Here is a 13,957-nt window from a genome sequence, read left to right on the forward strand (position 1 = left end):
AGCTGAGCTGGCTTTAGTGTCACTCCCCTTTCATCTGTCCTTAATTCTGCAGTTATTCAAGAAAGGCAATTCCTAATGTCAGCTCCATCTCCCCACCCTAGGCATTAAGAAAGGCAGTGTCCAGGGGCGCCTGGGTGGCTCAGTGGGTTAAGCCTCTGCCTTCAGCTCAGGTTATGATCTCAGGGTCCTGGGATCGAGCCCCACATCGGGCTCTCTGCTCAACAGGGAGCCTGCTTCCTTCTCTCTCTCTGCCTGCCTCTCTGCCTATTTGTGATCTCTGTCTGTCAAATAAACAAATAATCTGAAGAGAAAATAAAGAGGATTCTCTTCTTTAAAAAAAAAAAAAAAAGAAAGAAAGGCAGTGTCTGTTACCACAGAGTTCTTGAACACAGCAAACTGTTAAAGGGGATTAAAACACACACACACACACACACACACACACACAAGAGAGCCATCCCCATGATAACTAGGGGTGCAGCCCCTGAGACCCATGTGAAGAGTTGGCAGGAGAACATACCTCTCAGTTTATACATCTCTCCGTTAGCGGAGTACACCACCAACATGTGGGGGGCTTCGTCGCTCAGGGACACTATGGCTCCAGACAGAGACAGGGCTCCCCGAGGCTTCTGGTGTTTGCTTTGCTCGTTCACAAAATACTGCAGGATGCCAGCCTCAAAATCCAGTACAAAGTACCTGCGCAGAGAAACCACAGTGCATCACTTTTCCTTCTCCAGCCCACTCCTCATGGCAAAGGAGGAAAGTGATCCTTAAATCAACGCCAAGGCTCTCAACTCAAGAAGGTCGAAACCAAAACTCCCTCCCAGGCACCCCAGAGAAGTCAGCCCATGAGCACGGAGAGAGTCCTGGGTTCTTAGGTCAGAATGGTGCTTATAATGGGCCACTGGGGCAAGGCAAGGACTGAGTCCATTCCGGAGTGGGTGGAATGTCCATTACCTTGCCTGGTGCCCAGGATACCACCGTAAACCCCCAAATGACCCCTCCCACACACACACAAAAAGGCAAGCAGATGCACTGGGACACAGCCTCAGGTAACACACTCTGTAGGACTTCGCAGGAACAGCTAGCATTTCTAAGCTTCTAAGAGAGGCTGTTTTACACTCAGGGAACAGCAAGCTGAGCCCTGAGCTTCCTGCCAGTGGCCTGGGTAATCCTAAGGAGACAGAGCTCCAGGGGTCACCGGTCAGAGAACGAGGTGCACACGCCAGCAGGTCCTCCAAGAACTCGCTCTGACCTAGGAAGTCACCATAACAACCTCCCCTTCTCTACCAGGAAAAAAAGGTCTTCATCTGAGATGCAAGTACTTCCTGCAGTCTAGAGGCGCACAACAGCCCCTGCTGGTTTTTCCACCTTCTTGCTTTCTGTTCCACTCACACCAGCCTTTCCTCTCCGCCCTCAGAGTCCCCAAGTCATCTCCCATACCAAAGGACCTTGTATCATGCTGTTCCTCCCTGTCTAGAACAATTACTCCAAGGGTGGCCCACAGATTGTTTCCAGTCTACAACAGCTTTGCAGTTTGGCTTTGCTTCAACATCCCACCACCCTATGGGCGAATCAGTCTCATTGAACAGCCTGGATGTAGCCCCACACACATGGCACACACAAGCTACACACTAGTCACAAATCAACTACAATGTAACTGAGGGGAGGAGGAGGGGTCCTTCCCTAGTTTGAAAAACACCCTCCCAGAACGCTATTCTTTCTACCTAGATGGCAGTTTCTTTGCCTTCTTGCCATGTTAACTTCTCAGCCTTCAGGACCAACTCAAGGACCACCAACTTGAGAAACCTCCGGATACTCAACTCTTCCTCCCACAAGCTCTCATAGCACCTTGAAATCGTCCTTCCCAGCCTGCCCCCAGTGGGAGTCTATACCTGGAGCCTCTAATTCCACATTGACTAGAGGCTACACCCTTTGGAAGCAGAAGTAAGTTCCCCCCCAGTGCCCAGTACAGTGCCAGACACTTCACTGATATTCAGTGAACTTTTGTTCAATGAATCAATGAAGGGGGGAAACCCTACCCACCAAATTCCAGTTCCAAGCCAGGCACCAAAGGACCTGGTCACTACGGTGAACTCACAGAGGCACTCCAAAAATAGTTGGGTTTTTGAGAGATAAGCGGCAATACTCAACACGGGTCAAATGCTATACATGTACAAACTTAGGTTGTTTTCACAGGTTAATGTTAGATCGCACTATGTTCCTTGGAACAACATGGTAGCTTTTGCAAAGTAGGGTTTCCAGTGGTGCTGGGATAAGAAGCAAGTATCATCGTGGAAGAGGAAAAGAGGGCAGTGATGCCCTATACGATCCCAAGGTTCAAAAGCCATGTAGGGCCCGCAGGTGCATACATCCCATGCGTAAGTAACTGGCGTTCTTTAAACAAATAGATTTTTTTCCATTCCTGTTTATTATTATTTTTTCAAATACCAAGGTGCTGAAACATAAATATGTATGAAGTGGTTGGGAGCTAACCAGTTAATAAATGAAACTTAGGGATTTCTTCACATGGAAGCGCCGTGAATCAAGAAAGCTTACAACCCTCTGATCTAATCATCCTCACAGTAGTCCAACAGTTAGACATTGTCATTCCCAATTTATGGATATCCTGAGACCCAAAGAAACTCACAGTGCAAGGGCAAGGCTTGGTTCGCTCCAGCAATCATAAACCCCCCTTTGATTGTCATGCCAGCCCTCCCTTGTCCCTTTCTCCAAGCCACCGCTCTTGAGTCACCTCTCTCAAACTTGCTGTTTATTCTCCCCACCTTCCTATCCCAACAGAGCCAATCCAGCAAGCTGGAAGCTCCCTCCCACAGCGCAGAGTGCCGCACGGCCCAGGTCCCAGTCTTCCAGAATTCCAATTCCTCTAAGAAATCTTCCTCTCATAATTATGTCTAACCTTCCAAGTAGCCTGGCCGAGACGGTTGGCCTCGCTTACCCATCTCCTTCCCTCCCGCACCTTAGAATGGGATGATACAGATCGACCTCTGGTTTTCAGGAGGAGTGTGGATAAATCAGACATGGAAATGCATCACAGACAGGACTATTCCAAATTAAAGTCCCTACTCCAGCAGCACCCACATCACCTGGGAGCTTGTTTGAAATGTAAATTCTTGGGCCCCACTCAAGACCTGCTGCTTCTGAAACTCTGGGGGAGGAACCCAGGAAGCAGTGTTTTCAGCTTCCAGGTGATTCTGAGGCAGCTCAAGGTGGAGAGGCACTGACCTCCACACTGCCTGCCTCTTCTAGGAGACACTGTCAGAATATATTCCCCAGATTCCCCTGCACTTAGGGTGTTGCCATTGGAGTTTTAGCCAATAGGATGTGAGCAAAAGCAATGCAGGCTTGACCCATAAAACACACATTCTCTCTCTCCCGCCCACGGACATACACACTCACTCTCACACACTCATCTTCTCTCTCATACACACACACACACACACACACACACAGGTTGGAAATGGAGACAACCTGCAGGTGAACTTGAGAACCCTGCAACAATTATGGCAAAGAGATAAGGGACCGGGTCTCCGAATCTCCACCTGGGAATCACCTGCTAAGAAGCACCCACATCAGGCTGGTATAGGAATAAGAAAGTTCTGCTGAATTAGGCCATTACAATCAAGATGTGTTACAGCAGTTAGTCTTACAAATTCACATACAAACAAACAAAAAGTACTTCTATTTTCACATCCTACTTAAACATTCTTTTAAGATTTTACTTTTGAGGAATCTCCACACCCAATGTGGGGCTCAAACCCACAACCCTGATATCAAGAGTCACACACTGCACTGACTGAGCCATCCGGGTGCCCCCCATCCTACTTAAATTTGCTCCGACTTAGGGACACCTGGCTGGCTCAGTCACTTAAGCATCCGCCTTTGACTCAAGTCCTGATCCCAGGGTCCTGGGATGGAGTCCCGCATTAGGCTCCCCACTCAATGGGAAGCCTGCTTCTCCCTCTGCCTGCCACTCCTCCTGCTTGTGTGCACTGACAGATAAATCAAATCTTTTTAAAAAATAAACTTCTTTAAAAAAAAAAGAAGAAAGAAGAAGAAGAATTTGCCACAACTCTGTGTGGCAAAAACAAAATTTCCCCCACCCAAAATAACCTCCTTCAACAAGAGAGCAGGGTAATGTCTGAGCTGCCAATGATCAAATTATTTAAGTGCTGACCCTGCCCTCTCTTTAGGGGTAAACGTTTTCAACTTGACCTATATCAAACGTCATTGTGACGTAGCCAGGCAGACACGCTCCCGGCAAGGCAGAGCACTAACAGTAACACTCCTTACAAGTGTAGGGAAGGACACTGGGATCCGACCAGAGCACTCTGTGTCCTCCCCACCCTCCCGGGCCAGAGCTGCAGCATCCCCTGTCCAAAATCATACCAGCTTTCCTGGGGGAAGTAGAAGAGGAAAGAGATCTGAACAGGCTTCAAGGAAGAGGCATGCGCCATTGGCTGGAAAGGAGAAAGGGTTTGACATCTTTCTCCTTATTGCTTCTACCGACTCTTCATTGATTAGGAAGGTGTCAGCTTTCCTCACTCCCAGAGGCAGCTTCCCAAATGCATCCTGTTTAAAAAACTCACTGTATATTTGCAAAGACATTATTCAGAAGCTGATGCAAAGAAATGAATTCGATGTTGTTCTTTTGCCCAATAGGGATGACAATAAGCAAATGATGTCCCATTATGCAGGATATGGGGACGCATTAATGATTTTTCATAATATGTATTTCAAACCTACATCTTAATTTTAACCTGTCACAGATGGGGGGGAACCACTTCTACTGCGTTCTAAAATAGTTTAAATGCAAATGTGCAGGTTTGAATCATGAGCACTAAGGAAGGTCATCAATAATTTACTCCCCTTCTAAAGACAACGAGAAATTATTGTGTTTGGAGAGAAGCAATGGAGTACAAGCAGATTAAAAACTATAGCCAACTCAACAAAGTGTCCCTTCAGGCCGGCCTCTGAAAGGTAAGTTAGCTTGTGTCACGGAAGGGGAGAGCGGTCCATACGGCATTAAGGAGGGCAATCCCGGTAGGTCACATCCCCTGGGAGGAATGAAATTAAATTTGGTTTCCCACTGGGTCATGGCTCTGTCAGTTACTGCTGTTCGGAGCCTGGAGCAGTATCTGAAAGTCACAGCTTTCCTGCTAAATAGGAAAAGTGAGCCATATTTCTAAATGAGACTTTCTAAGCCCAAGTGAAATTGCTAGATAAAATCCTGAAACATTCTTACAGGCTTTTCCTCCTAGAGAAATGATTAAGACAAACTTAATTCTACTCTTTTTTTCTTTTTTTTAATTAATGTCTTCAGGCTTTAGCGTGCAACCCAATGTGAAGGTAAACTTCACTGTACACAGAGTGAGCCTGTATTTTTCGCTGCATTAACAAAGCAAAGAACATGGTGGGGAGAGAAAACCAGGGGAGAACATAAACCCACTTGGAGAGGCGTCTTCACTGCTGGCAGCCCAGCTTCCTGGGGACACCACTGGCCAGTTCCAAAGCCAGGAGCCACGGCACGCAGCAGGTGCCTTCCCTGGAAGGACGGAGGACCAGCCCCTGTACTGCTTATGCTTCAGGCAAGCCTCACCGCTTTAGATACACCACACACGTGCACCACTCCACCCTTCATATACACACTCACAGATGTGGACACTCACATGTTCCCACAAACACACCTGCACACTTACACAGATACTCACGTTCATACCTCTGCATTCATGTCAACATTCTTGAACTCACACCACACTTCTACCTACTCGGACATGCACACACTTTCACACTCCGCTGCACATGCACTGACTTTCACACACACACACACACACACACACACCCCAGCCGCAGCCCTTTCCTAGCACTGCCTTCCAATTCTTGCATCCCCCAGGTTATCTGTCTACACCTGTAGCTTCTTGATCTCACCCAGCTGCCTGACAGTTTCATTAAGGTCCAAGTTTAGCATCTGAAAGTTGAAAAATCCATTTTTATATTGGGAGCAGGGAAGAACATACCCTAAAAGCACAGCAACGTCCATGAGGCCAAACTCCAGCCCGGAGCAGAAATGTCACGGGAAAGGTTGGGGGGGCGTTGCTTTGAGAAGAAGTTCACAGATGCGGACAGGCAGAAGGTGCAACAAAACCACAAGAGAATTATAAAGAGAAAAAAATGCAGTGTAAAAAACCTTCCTTTGAAGACAAACTTAGTAGACAGGCTGGTCCTGACAAAAAGCTAAGTCACTCCATCTGAATTGAAAGGTGAAAAGTAAAACGACAAGAGTAAAGGCCCTAGGAAGAAGAGGTGCTCGCCTCTTGACGGCAGCTGAGCAGACACCTTTCATACCTGTGTTATCTCCAATAGGCTGTCAGAACTCTTCTCGTCTCCCCGGAGGCTCAGTCCCTCATCTCCATGCCTGATGCTGGGGCCAGAACCTCAGGGACTCCCTGCCTGCCAGACCCACCACCCCCAGCCCCACATGAATGAGGAAAGAGGACCCAGCTCCCGCTGTCCACAGGTAGTCAGCAATCCTTCCCACGGAGATGGGTCTCACCTTCCTCAGGCACCCTGTCTTGAGAAGCACCTGCCCCCACTGCTGGAACTCACCAGACACGGCAGGCTGGAGACATCTGAGCAACGGCCTTACCCCCACTAAGGACAACACTGACGTTGGTCTTCCACTTAAGATGCTTTCCTAGGTTGGATTATTTGCTGCCCGACTCTTCGGGAACCCCAGCGCACACCCCACTGGTACACCAAAATGGCAGAGACAGAGGACCCTCTCACAGAGGCGGGATTTCTCCACCTTGGGCATCCTCCCCTCCTCCATGGGCCCAAGCCGCAAGAGAACTTGACAGGTGTAGGCACAGAGCTCAAGGAACAGTTCTTATAGCCCTACACACACTGATTACTCAGGTTTCAGCTGCCCCACCCACCCACCCAATTTCTATCAGTTGAAATATCATCATTTCTGTGTGCCTGGGTGGTTCAGTGGGTTAAAGCCTCTGCCTTCAGCTCAGGTCATGATCCAGGGTCCTGGATCGAGCCCACATCGGGCTCTCTGCTCAGCGGGGAGCCTGCTTCCTCCTCTCTCTCTTCCTGCCTCTCTGCCTACTTGTGATTTCTGTCAAATAAATAAAATCTTTTTAAAAAATAAATACATAATAAAAATATAATAAAATATCACCATTTCTGACACCTAGAATCACATTTCTAAAACTTCCAATCTACTGTTTACAGAAAAATTAAAATGAAAATCTGCAAAGCAAACTCGGTATATGAAGGAGGAGGGGAAATATCAAACTGTGGGTGTATTCTCCTAAATTCACCTTAAGTCTTCAAACCTGACACCGCCTGTTGACCACCTCCAGTGAGCCCTTCTCATCTCCAGAGAGCAGCGTATATAATTTCTCCACACGGAGTTGCCTCCTCAGAAGTGCCAGTCACACGTGAGAGGGTATTCATGCATCCCAGGAAGGCCCATAACACCTGATCATGGTGGTCTTCTCACGGGGAAGGGCTCACGCTCATAATCCTTAGAGTTTCTGACTTGAACAGAGAAGGGAAATCTTGTAGAACTTCTCTCACGGTAACCTGGAGAGGAAGCGCCAAAACCTTATAAACTCCAAGGCCTCCTCAATCCTAGCCAAACTTGAACATCTGAGATCTGCTTAAGTCTTGTAACTTGCGACGATAGGATGGCCATGTTCCCTCCGTGAATTCCCAGCCCATTCAGAGATTCCCGGATGTAATGTGAAACTGTAGCTTAAGGAGGGGAGAGAGGGGGGCCTGCATCAGGCTCTCTGCTCAGCAGGGAGCCTGCTTCCCCCTCTCTCTCTGCCTGCCTCTCTGCCTACTTGTGATCTCTATCAAATAAATAAACAAAATCTTAAAAAAAAAAAAAAGGACAGGGAGGGACTTGAGGGGCCAGGCCCCTCCCAGTGGGTAGGTGGCAGTTTAATACGCAAAGAGAATTTACACAGGAGGCCTGCCTTGGGCAGCAGCAAAACAAATCCACGTGCCCACCCTCCAAACCTTAAAGGTCATGGATACCGTGCAGGTGTCTCACTATCACATCACCATCTCAAGTCTGCATCCTTGGAGCAGCTTCTGGGAGCAGGAACCCACATTCCTAGCACAGGGGAGGAGCTGAGAGGCCTCTGGATGCCCAGGTCCAGCTCATGGGGTCAACTCGTGGTCACGTCCTCTTGATGACCATTCCAAGAGTCTCCAATACTTACTGTTTGACTTACGATCAGAGAAGTCCACCACTGCCTCATCCATGCCCCAAAAGGCAGAGATTCCAACATCCTCCAGAAGGTGCTAAGTTGTGAGAGGGCCTTAAGGCTCATCACCAACCAGGGGACAAGTAGACGCTATCACAGAATCACAGAAGGACTTCGTCATTCCCAAACATTTGGGCATGCGATACAGGTCCAATTTCAATCGATCAGAAAAATTTAGGATATGGGCTGTGTATAGCACAACCATTATGTTAGTTTTCAGAAATCTTAAAGATAGAGAAGCTGAACCATTAGTAAAAACAACTGCTAATCTTCACAGAGCACTTTCTACATGCCATGGATTATTACTCATATTAATTCATTTATAACTCCCAGCAGTTCTGGGAAAAAATGCGATCATAACCTCTTCCTACGGGGGAAAAAATTCAAGTCAAGAAAGAGTAACTTGTTCAGGATCTTACAAACAGGAAATGATGGGGCTAGATTTTAACGCAGGCAATCTAGCGATATAGTTCATAACTCTAAACCGTTAAGATACTCCTGTGGATTAAAATAGTTTTCACTGCAAAGAAGCAAAAACAGAGGATCAAAAATACATAAAGCAAACTGATAGAAATGCTTGTGTTCTCCTCAAAGATTTTGATGGATTCCTTCCTCACACAGGCAGCAACCTCTTCGACCTCAGCCGCAGCAACGTCTTCCTAGGAACAACGCCAAAGGCAAGGGAAGCAAGGGAACAAATGAACTATTGGGATTTCATCAAGATCAAAAGCTTTTGCACAGCAAAGGAAACAGTTAACAAAATCAAAAGACAACTGACAGAATGGGAGAAGATATTTGCAAACGACATATCAGATAAAGGACTAGTGTCCAAAATCTATAAAGAACTTAGCAAACTCAACACCCAAAGAACAAAAAATCCAATCAAGAAATGGGCAGAGGACATGAACAGACATTTCTGCAAAGAAGACATCCAGATGGCCAACAGACACATGAAAAAGTGCTCCATATCACTCGACATCAGGGAAATACAAATCAAAACCACAATGAGATATCACCTCACACCAGTCAGAATGGCTAAAATCAACAAGTCAGGAAATGACAGATGCTGGCGAGGATGCGGAGAAAGGGGAACCCTCCTACACTGTTGGTGGGAATGCAAGCTGGTGCAGCCACTCTGGAAAACAGCATGGAGGTTCCTCAAAATGTTGAAAATAGAACTGCCCTATGACCCAGCAATTGCACTATTGGGTATTTACTCTAAAGATACAAACGTAGTGATCCAAAGGGGCACGTGCACCCGAATGTTTATAGCAGCAATGTCCACAATAGCCAAACTATGGAAAGAACCTAGATGTCCATCAACAGATGAATGGATCAAGAAGATGTGGTGTATATACACAATGGAATACTATGCAGCCATCAAAAGAAATGAAATCTTGCTATTTGCGACAACATGGATGGAACTAGAGCGTATCATACTTAGCGAAATAAATCAAGCAGAGAAAGACAACTATCATATGATCTCCCTGATATGAGGAAGTGGTGATGCAACATGGGGGCTTAAGTGGGTAGGAGAAGAATCAATGAAGCAAGATGGGATTGGGAGGGAGACAAACCATAAGTGACTCTTAATCTCACAAAACAAACTGAGGGTTGCTGGGGGGAGGGGGTTTGGGAGAAGGGGGTGGGATTATGGACATTGGGGAGGGTATGTGCTTTGGTGAGTGCTGTGAAGTGTGTAAACCTGGTGATTCACAGACCTGTACCCCTGGGGATAAAAGTATATGTTTATAAAAAATAAAAAAATTTAAAAAAAAACTGATAGAAATGCAAGAAGAAAAGCAAATACAGTCAGATTGGGAGGCTGTAGAATCCTATCACCTATTAATTCTGTAGGATTGAACAGATATGCAGAAAATAGACATCCAAGACAACAGTCAGTTTTATTTTAGATTTTTCAAATAATTATATACACTGGCAAAAAATAGGGCTTTTTTTTTTTTTTCAAGATTTATTTGAGAGCTAGAGAGAGAGAGAGAGAGAGAAAACTGAACAGGGAGCCTGATTTGGGGCTCGATCCCAGGACCCCAGGATCATGACCTAAGCCAAAGGCAGACACTTAACTGACTGAGCCACCCAGGCACCCGATAAGACTTTTTAAATGTGCATGGATAAATCTTCCAAAACACTGCCCAAAAAACCATCAAGTAGTAGAAATGTTATAGGTCACACTCTTTACAGTTCACAGGAAAATGGTGTATTAAAGACTTCAGTTTTTAAAAAATAAGTAGTATTAGTTTTAGTAATATAACATTTAAATGTAATTGGCATATTATGATTTATATTCATTTAGGAGAAAATCGGTTAATAGGAAAATTAAGAAAAGCTAGGAGAATAGGTTAGAGTGGGGAGGGCAAGACAGAGGCAAAACCATAATAAAAGTATTGGCACATATTTCTAAATTTAAAAAATCTCTAGGAGTACCTGGGTGGCTCAGATGGTTAAGCCTCTGCCTCCGGCTCAGGTCATGGGATTAAGCCCCACATCGGGCTCTGCTCAGTGGAGTCTGCTTGTCCTTCTCCCTCTGCCTCTCCCCCCTGCTTATGCTCTCAAATGAATAAATCTTTAAAAAAAAAAATCTCTAAAGTAAAAAAAAAAAAAAAATCCATAAATAAAACTGACAGCTAATAACGTATGGTTTAAAAAAATACTGCAGTATCTTGCCTTCTAAAAAGAATGTGTCTTACAGTTTGGATTGGCCACTCTCTGCTTACCAAATCAGTTAAGCAGCTTGTTAAAAATGTGGATTTCTAACTCCAACCCACACCTAGAGAATCAGCATCTTTGCAGATGAGGTCAGGAAATCAGGAATGTGAAATTTCAAAGTTTCCCTAAAACGCCCTGCAGGAGAGGAGCCAGCGCAAAGCCACAGATGGAAGAAAACCTCACGGGTGTTGTTCAGGAGCCTGGTTTTCGGCTTCCCCCACCATCACTCACACAGCAAACGCCTGAGCACCTACACGCCCGGACAACCAAGCAGGATTTATTATTTAAGTGTGCGACGACCTCATTTTGTCTGCGTCTGAACGAGCCCAATCCCAGCTCCAAAATCACAACCACCCAGGCAGTGGGTTTTCTTGGCTCTGTCCCTTTGGAAGTATTTTTGAGAAAGATTTAAGGAAAAGTTCCAAAACTACCTGGCAGAAAGCTCCCGAGTAATCGGATCATCAAGCAACATTAGGCAGGTGCTCAGCTGCTCGTAGGGACCCGGGCTGAAAAACCCACCTGAAGATTAAGGAGCGAGCCACCCAGCGGCCTCTAGAACCACCTAATAAAGCACCAGCATAAGTCAACGTTAACTTTGAACACGAGATTTGATGCACTGTGCTTGGATTTGATCTACGATGAGATTCAATCTGCTTTTAGAGACGGGGTGATTTAATTCCAAAAGCAAGAACGGAGACCTGTCTGACAAGGATTAATACAGGCTTTCAGAACAGTGCCTCTCACCTTCTGAACTATTAACTCTTGAGTTTCCAGTGCCTTCAGGGAAGACTCTTAACACTGTAGTAAGAAGACTGTAAAATATCAGGAGGTATCGTGAGGCACAGAGCTCCCATTTGCACTCTTGCCGTTGAGGGCACAGGTAATTTACCCGAGGATACTTACAATGGGCCGAGTCTTGATTCAGGTCCCTGCTTTGGACTGGAAGGCTGAACTCACACATCAAGTCACGGTGAAAAAGATTCTGGTACTCGCTAAAGCCCTGGGGTAAAGAAGGGTAGGCGTTCCCAGCCTGGCTCCCACGGAGATGAATAGAGCGGAGACCTACCCGGGGAAGCAATTCAGATTCCCAGGAATCTCAGTTTTGTCCCCAGATACCCAACTCAGTCAAGCCCTAAACTCCACTGTCCTTGGATCAAAGGATCTTGCATCCTTCCTAGGGTGATGCAGCACAAAAGAAAGAGGTCTTACTTGGTGGTAAGCGGCCTGACTATGGCCTAGACCAGCGGTTTTCAAGCTTTAGCTGCATCAGAATCACCTGGAACCTTATTAAGAAGCAGCTCACTGGACCCTCCCCAGACTTTCTGATTGCGGAAGTCTGGGGTGAAGCATGAGAATGTGAATTTTTTTTTTTTAAGATTTTATGTATTTATTTGAAAGAATGACAGAGAGAGTGCCTGCACAAGCAGGGGGGAGGGGCAAAGGGAGAGGGAGAAGCAGGCTCCCCACTGAGCTGGGAGCCTGACGTGGGGTTCAATCCCAAGACCCCAGGATCATGACCTGGCAGCTGCAGATGTTTAACCGACTAAGCCAACAAGGTGCCCCGAGAATTTGAATTTCTAACATCTTCCAGGGCTGAGGCTGATGCTGCTGCAATGCCCACACTTCAAGAGCCACTGGTTCTCACATTGGTGACAAAGTCCTTTATCCACTCTGAGCTTTGACATCCAGTCCTGCAAAAGCAGAAAGCCGAATGACTCTCTTTTGCAGACTATCCCACCATCACTGGGCCTAAAGATCTGTCTGGTTATAAAACAAGAGCTTCCAAAGCACACGTCACATTTCCAAACGCAAACAGTAAATCGTACCCAATGCTGACGTTCGTATTACATTGTGTCAGCAGTTTAGTTAATTGACTACAATGCCAACAAGGCAGAACTTAAAACAAGAGCCTTGATTTGTTCTTTGGTTGACATGCCATGGAAATCTTATTGGGCAAGGATTAGCACCTGATTCTCAACATGGTCAGCAGTACGAAGGTTCTTTGATGAGGACTTTTTTTTTTTTTTTTAAAGATTTTATTTATTCATTTGACAGACAGAGATCACAAGTATGCAGAGAGGCAGGCAGAGAGAGAGGAGGAAGCAGGCTCCCCGCCCAGCAGAGAGCCCGATGCGGGGCTCGATCCCAGGAACCTGGGATCATGACCCGAGCCGAAAGCAGAGGTCTCAACCCACTGAACCACCCAGGTGCCCCTGAAGAGGACTTTTTTTAAGGTTGTATTTATTTACTTGAAATAGCAAGAGAGCACAGTGGTGGGGGAGGGGAGCAGAGGGAAAGGGTGAAGCAGCCTCCTCACTGAGCAGGGAGCCCAATGGAGGACTCCATCGTAGGACCCCAAGATCATAAGTTGAGCCCAAGGCAGACGCTTAACCGACTGAGACACCCAGGCACCCCAGATGTGGATAGCTTTACCCAGGGTTTAAAAAAAAAGAGAGTCTATATAAGTCCAAATTTCTGAAAAAAAAAAAAAAAAAAAGGGAGAAAACCTAGTTCCAAAACTAGGTTCTATTTGCAAGAATTGACTCATTTCTTTAAAAACAATCCTTTTGCACTGAGTACCTACAATGTGCTAGGCACCCTGTGCCAAGAGCTAAGGCTACACTGGTGGGATGGGGTATGGACAAGGCCCCTACTCGAATGCATGGTGGGGTGGACGAATGACTCCAACACACAAAATAGTCACTAAAATAAATGGCAAAATTATAGCTGCGGTGAGTGTCTCCTGGAGAAGAGAAGAGAATGTGACCTGGTTAGGGAGTTCCCAAGGTCAAAATATCCATCCGCTGGTGAAAAGATAAGCAAAATGTGATCTATGCAGACAATGAAATACTATTTAGCAATTAAAAAAATACTGATACATGTGCTACCCCACGGGGTAGCCTCAAAAGGCTTATGCTAAGTAGAGG

At 46.1% G+C, this 13,957-nt stretch overlaps 1 protein-coding gene across 4 annotated transcripts in view; it reads right to left on the bottom strand.

Annotated features, from left to right (window-relative positions):
• The window catches only part of OSBPL10 (oxysterol binding protein like 10), a 318,653-nt gene that overhangs the window by 210,628 nt on the left and 94,068 nt on the right, over window positions 1-13,957 (bottom strand). For all 4 annotated transcript variants that reach the window (XM_045089004.1, XM_045089002.1, XM_045089005.1 and 1 more), the window contains exon 2: window positions 518-693. In XM_045089004.1, the coding sequence (XP_044944939.1) occupies window positions 518-693 (176 nt within the window). The remainder of the gene's footprint in view (window positions 1-517; window positions 694-13,957) is intronic.

This window comes from Mustela putorius, unplaced genomic scaffold, assembly GCF_011764305.1.
Source record: "Mustela putorius furo isolate JIRA1106 unplaced genomic scaffold, ASM1176430v1.1 tig00003834_pilon_pilon_pilon, whole genome shotgun sequence".
NCBI classification, from domain to species: domain Eukaryota; kingdom Metazoa; phylum Chordata; class Mammalia; order Carnivora; family Mustelidae; genus Mustela; species Mustela putorius.